The 6000-nt window shown below is 37.5% G+C and overlaps 1 protein-coding gene across 1 annotated transcript in view; it reads left to right on the top strand.

The window, feature by feature from the left end:
* The first annotated feature begins 487 nt into the window (after positions 1-487).
* LOC131057070 (UPF0548 protein At2g17695) overlaps positions 488-6000 on the top strand; it is a 72409-nt gene continuing 66896 nt past the window's right edge. Inside the window, exons 1-3 of the mRNA XM_057991262.2 lie at positions 488-731; positions 817-993; positions 1111-1369. Of these exons, the coding sequence (XP_057847245.2) occupies positions 664-731; positions 817-993; positions 1111-1369 (504 nt within the window). The 5' untranslated portion in view covers positions 488-663. The remainder of the gene's footprint in view (positions 732-816; positions 994-1110; positions 1370-6000) is intronic.

Here is a 6000-nt window from a genome sequence, read left to right as displayed (position 1 = left end):
AAATTGAAAAACTCTTACTGAAAAATTTCATAAAAAACCTCAGAAATCATTCAACTTCATTAATTAAACTAGGGGAAAGGACCCAGTAGTTGTGCACCCTAACTTCACGCTTTTCAAAATCCTACTTGGAAATTTCAAATCACTCTGATTTTTTTACAGCAGCTTACTTGGCAAGTCCCTTGCTTATAACTAAAGTTTCAGGGCCACATCATCAAATATGATGCCACATCAGCATGCTTTTTGCCAAGGTGTCCAAAACAACCCAAAAAAAAAGTGAGACCAATAGGCGTGCAAAAGAGACCCCAATAGTTGTGCAGTTGATATGGCATCACCTGATTGGTTACTTTTTACAATATTAGTACATTTCTTAACAACTATTGGTACATTTCGTAACAACTGTTGGTACATTTCCTAACAAAAATTGATATTTTTTGTTTCCTCACAACAATTGATACATGCTCAACTATTGGATCCTTTCCCCGACAAAATTTGTAAGAGCACCTCTTTGCCTGGCCAAATAGCGCAGAACTAAACCAACACATATTATGATGCGTTCTTGGATTTTCGAGTATTATTATCCAACGATAAGATAAAATTGTTGCCGAGAAGAGCAGCTGTCAGCTCCTATACAGAATAAAATTGTTAGCATTAAGTCTCTTCAGTATGCTTTTCATATCTTGGTTGGCACGTCCTTCATCTGAATACCAGGCCTCCTGTTTAAAACATATATTGTAGGTTAAAACGACATGTTAGTACCTTTTGTACGCTGGATGATGGAACGCTTTACAAAATTGAGTTTTGGTGGCTTTCTTGCAGGCCTGAATCATTTAACTATGAGGAAAAGCACAGGAATGCTACAGAGAAGGCTCCTTTCTCCAATCAATTTTCTGAAGAACTTGGCAAGGACGGATACACTCTCAGTCATTCTAGAGTTAGAATAGGCTCCGGACTCCAAGCTTACCAGAAAGGAAAACAGCTGCTCAATAAGTGGGGGTAAGAAAGATGACCCTATTTGTTTGTTGTCTCAATAAGATTAGATGTTGTTATGAGAAGGAAAGAACATGAGTAGTTATTGAATTCCTTTTTTTCTTTCCTGATCAAATAGTGCAGACATTTTCAGTTAAGGTGGGCATGGGTGGAGTCCAGCACCTGCATCAAAGTTGGGCAAAAATTTTGTGTGTGTAGCCAGGAATTAGTGCCCTGGATATTGATGCCACTCCAGATTTTATATGTCAATGACCATAAATCCTCAAACGACATCCACCCTTCTCCTAGCTATAACACTGTGGGTTTGAGGAATGTGCCAAATATTCCAAATCTTAAGGCAATTTACTGTTTTGGAAGTGGAACTCTTCAGGGTCATCTGTTGGTAATTTCTTCCCCTTATCTACACTATCATTTAGTTTTAGCAGCTCATCTGTACGCCATCAGACATATTAAAGCTTGGTAACACTTAATCAATAATAGCTATTTTCGACACTGGATGCAGAAGCATTACATATGGGTATTTTAAAAATCCTTTTACTGTTTGTTGTGTAGTTTAAATGGCATGCGTCATCTATGAAATGCAGGACGCATTCCTATGTCCCCACTCCCTATCAATGACCTAACTTTGGAAATCTGTTCTTGCTCAGTAAGAGTTAGTAAGAGTTGGTTACACTGTAAATCTGCAAATATAGAATTAGTGTCCTTCTGTATGCAAATGAGACAATTTAGTTTGACCATTTTGCAGATTTCATTCTATTTTAAATATAGTCTTAGATCATTTTGTTTGTTACCACGGGTATACTAGTAAACAATTCTACCCCCTCAATGCATGGAATGGATTGTCAAGCTTATAATTAGTGTTTATATTTAGACTACAGGGGTTGAGGGATGCCAAAAGTTTTCCTAGGTTTTGGGGACGGCTGGGGGACACCTATTAAAATAGTATATATATATAAATTTTAAATATATAGTCTGTATTTTCATAATTTATATATTTAGAGGCAGAGGTACAGGGGAGAGGTGGGGAAGGGGGCATTTAGTCCCCAGCCCCAATCCTGGAAAACTCTTGGACATCTGGGATGTAACCCCAACCCCTAGGACACATCCCTATGGACCACTACTTAGAATAGCTATGGCCCATATTATCAGGGTCAGGTTAACTCAATGAGTATGTCTAGTGGGGTCCGATTACCTTGTAATTATTCTGGCTTCTAGACCATGGTTTGCTGGGCTTGAATAAGGAAAATTTAATTGTAACCAACGTGGCATAATTTCCAATGTACTTGAACCAGCTAAATAATGATGATAAAGCTTCCCAATATGCTGCGGATTGTTTATGTAGTTGCATGAATGGAAATAAATAATTAAAGAACTGAACCACAAAGAAAATTGAAGTTACACATAGGGTTTATCCTAGAGAAAGTCATTGTGAGAGAACTCTAGAAGAGTAAAGCTGTGCCTATCTTGTCACTATTTCTTTGTAATACTGCAAATCAATTGCCTTCTTGAGGTCTCTAAGAACATCAACAATGCTCTCTTGTTTGTTTTCCTTTGCAACTTCCTTAAACAGTCTCCTACATTGCACTTATAAATACAACTCCCAAAACATTCATCTTAGAAGCATCACATGAACCTCAAAGGATGTGCATATACATGATTCATGGAATGACCAATTGTAGAGTCCAAACACTATTAACTTTCTAGAGGATGAAATTCCATACGTTCTGTTGGAATCCAAGAACACTGAGAGGTGGGGGTGAATCAGTGTTCTACTGGAATGATCAAATTTAACCTTATCAAAACATGCATTCACCAACCGGTATACTGGTACATATAAGATTGAAAGAAGTAAAGCAACCAATAAGCCAATTACACAAATGAATACCATAACACAAAGAATTATATGTGGAAAACCTCAAAAGAGGAAAAACCACGGTGGGATTTGTGACCCACAATATCAATCCACTGGCCATATGAAAAGATATTACAAAATAAAGGGGCTTGCACTTGCAGGAAGGCTTACAGCCTAGAGCATACTGCTCAATCACAAAAGGAGCCTCACTGACTACATACAAATCCAGACTACAATCCGGAGAAATGAGTGAACTGCAAAGACAACATCTTCTATGCCTGAATACAGTTCCAGTTAAGCTCTATCTCTTCCGGTTTGAAACCCTAAAATCCTTACCGGAATAACCTGTTAGATAAACTTTGCATTACAACACATTCTCCTATCCTCACATATTACAAAATGATTTAATCAACTGGCCTATATACCCTTACAACCCATCATGCCTTATGTCGGCTTACAAAGATAATTACAAAATGAATATACATGTCGGCTCAATAACATATATACATAAATATCAAAATCAATTGCCGATGCCGGATCTCCCAAAATGATGTCGGCCTCCAACACCAATAACCTGATGAAGTCATGTCGGCCTGCAATGCCGATATCCAAAGAATTCCTTCCAACTAGTGAAGATACCTGCCGGTGCCGGTGCCGGTGTCGGTGAAGTGTCTGCCGGTAAACAACCAAACCAAAATGTGAAAGCCAGAACATGTTGCCATCAATGACAACATATTGAAACCAATCAAATGAGTGTCAATTGCCAACATGTTCAAGCCTCCTTGGATCCATTTGAGTATACTCTTTTGTCTCTCCTACACGGCTATGGCTTATACAAACCCACTCATATGCCTTATTTTGAGCAAGATGGGTTTGGCTGAAAAGAACCTTCCTGATGAGTTTGAATCCAAACAAGCCTGTCAACTATGCATGATTTTTCAGCTGCCTTGGTCCTAGGTGTTTGAATCACCTTGGGCTTTCTAAAACTTGGGTCATGCCTCTATGTCTTTTGCACAAACTCTATTTATTTGCTAAATCTCTTTGTTAGGAGTACCAAAAGTGTTTAGAGCTGCATTACTTGCATTTTGACTAGTGAGTAAGACTAGTGGCTTTGTTGAATTGAATCAAACTAATTCAAGGCCAAGGTTAATGCCTATTTGACAACCCAATCAAAGAGATTTCAATTAAGTTATTTGTTGGAAAGATTTATGTTATGATAGGGATTCAAGAATATGCAAAGACAATTGAACAACAAAAACAATGAGAAGACAATAAACAATCAAATTAGAACTGTAACAACAAACTTGTGTTATGCCTAGTTCAATACATGATTTGTGAGAATAGATATATTGGTTATGTCTTGTTATCCTCTCCTAAATGTCTAACTTACAAAGAATGGTTAATGTACACGAAGAGAGGAATATGAAGCATTAGTTAGGACATGACAACTCACATTCTCATTGAGACTATCACAATTACTAATGACCACCGATGACAAGTAAAGCCATGTGGTAGTGTTGATGAGTTATGACTTGTGGTTTGGTATATAAATGTTGACTAGGATAAAGATCTTGTTGATGAAATCATGTAATGTCCCTAGTTAGTTTGCGCAATGCAGCTAGGTTTACTTGGTTAAATCATAGAGAATAATCTCAGAAAACAATTAATTGTTTAATCCACAATTGTAAAATTAAGACAAATTAACAACAAAGGCAGTAAATTCATATTTACTTGTTACATAGCAGAAGCGATGTGAACAATGACAGTGATCCCTTTACTTAAATACACACACAAATATAGTTACCTCGAATCAAGAGATAGGAAATGTCAGAAAACCAGAAGAAGTTCTATTTAACGGTTTCAGACATGCTCTCATATGCCTGATAAAAAATTGTTCAAGGTACAGAAAGGTCATTAACATTTACAGCGGAACACCAGTGATTGTTTAGACTTAGCCATGTTTTTAATGATGTGATCAGTTTTCCACTTGCCCAAAGAAAGACAGCGAATGGTAGAAGTGGTTCATCATGCCAAACCCAAGCCCAGGAGCAGTCACTTGCCCTCCTGGCCTACCGGTCCATTCTTACTCAGTAGGTGGAGTACTTGAGTGGGCAATCAACCCCCCTACAGATCCACTAATCTTCCTGGAACAGTTTATGTTATTCTGATGATTATGATAATTATGACAAAAGATAATTATTCTAATTCTGTTTCATAAATGGAAACTATTTATTCTGTGTATTAATTATTCCTCTAGATTAGTTCTTCCATTTTAATGTATTCATTAGGTGATTTATCAGTAATCTGAGACAATTTATACAATTATTTGAAGCTTCCCGCTGAGGCATAAGGGCGGTCTACATCCTAATATTTATATATTTACGGTCACTGATTGTAGCAGAGAAGACAGTTCACATACTTATCGTATTATATGGGTTTGAATTAACGTAGTTCACATAACTATCATATTATATGGATTTAAATAAATACAGTTCACATTACCATCATATCATATGAATTCGAATAGAAGCAGTTTATAGTCCTATCGTAACATATGGATTTGAATCGATGCAGTTTACAGTCCTAATGTGACACTTAAACTCCAATCCTCATATTAATTCTGTGTATGTGGACATACCTGGAACGTCGTTCCTCCTTAGTAGAACCCGAGTACTGAAGTCAAAGTTTTCCACGTAGTATGATTGCGTTCCTTCCTTCCCGTCATTGCGGTATATGCTATAGTCGCTTATATTATTTAGTTGCTGCTTTTGGTTCATGCTGCACACTATTCTCCCCTAGTCCCTGTTGGTTGTAATTAGGGCCAGCGGATTCCTATTGCCTTAGGCAACATTGGAATCTGCCCCCCTTTATATAGGTCTAGGCCCATCACCTCTCGGCACTTAAGGTTGCTCGCCACACACTAAAATAAATCGCCTCCTTGATAGGGCTGACCCCATTAAGGCAAATTAATGGAAAGCAATAAAAATGGTTTAAAGGATAAAGGAGGCCGACATGATTAGGGATCTATATGTCACCCATAAATGCATCACCTTCCTCTCATTTAAATCAATCAAGTTTAATGTTGGAGAAACAATCTTTGGTGAAAAGCGAAAGTTGTACTTATGCAAGATCAAAGTCTTCCACATAGGAAGCAGCGAACC

Source organism: Cryptomeria japonica, chromosome 5, assembly GCF_030272615.1.
Source record: "Cryptomeria japonica chromosome 5, Sugi_1.0, whole genome shotgun sequence".
Taxonomy (NCBI): Eukaryota; Viridiplantae; Streptophyta; class Pinopsida; order Cupressales; family Cupressaceae; genus Cryptomeria; species Cryptomeria japonica.
This window is presented reverse-complemented; position numbering and strand designations above follow the sequence as displayed.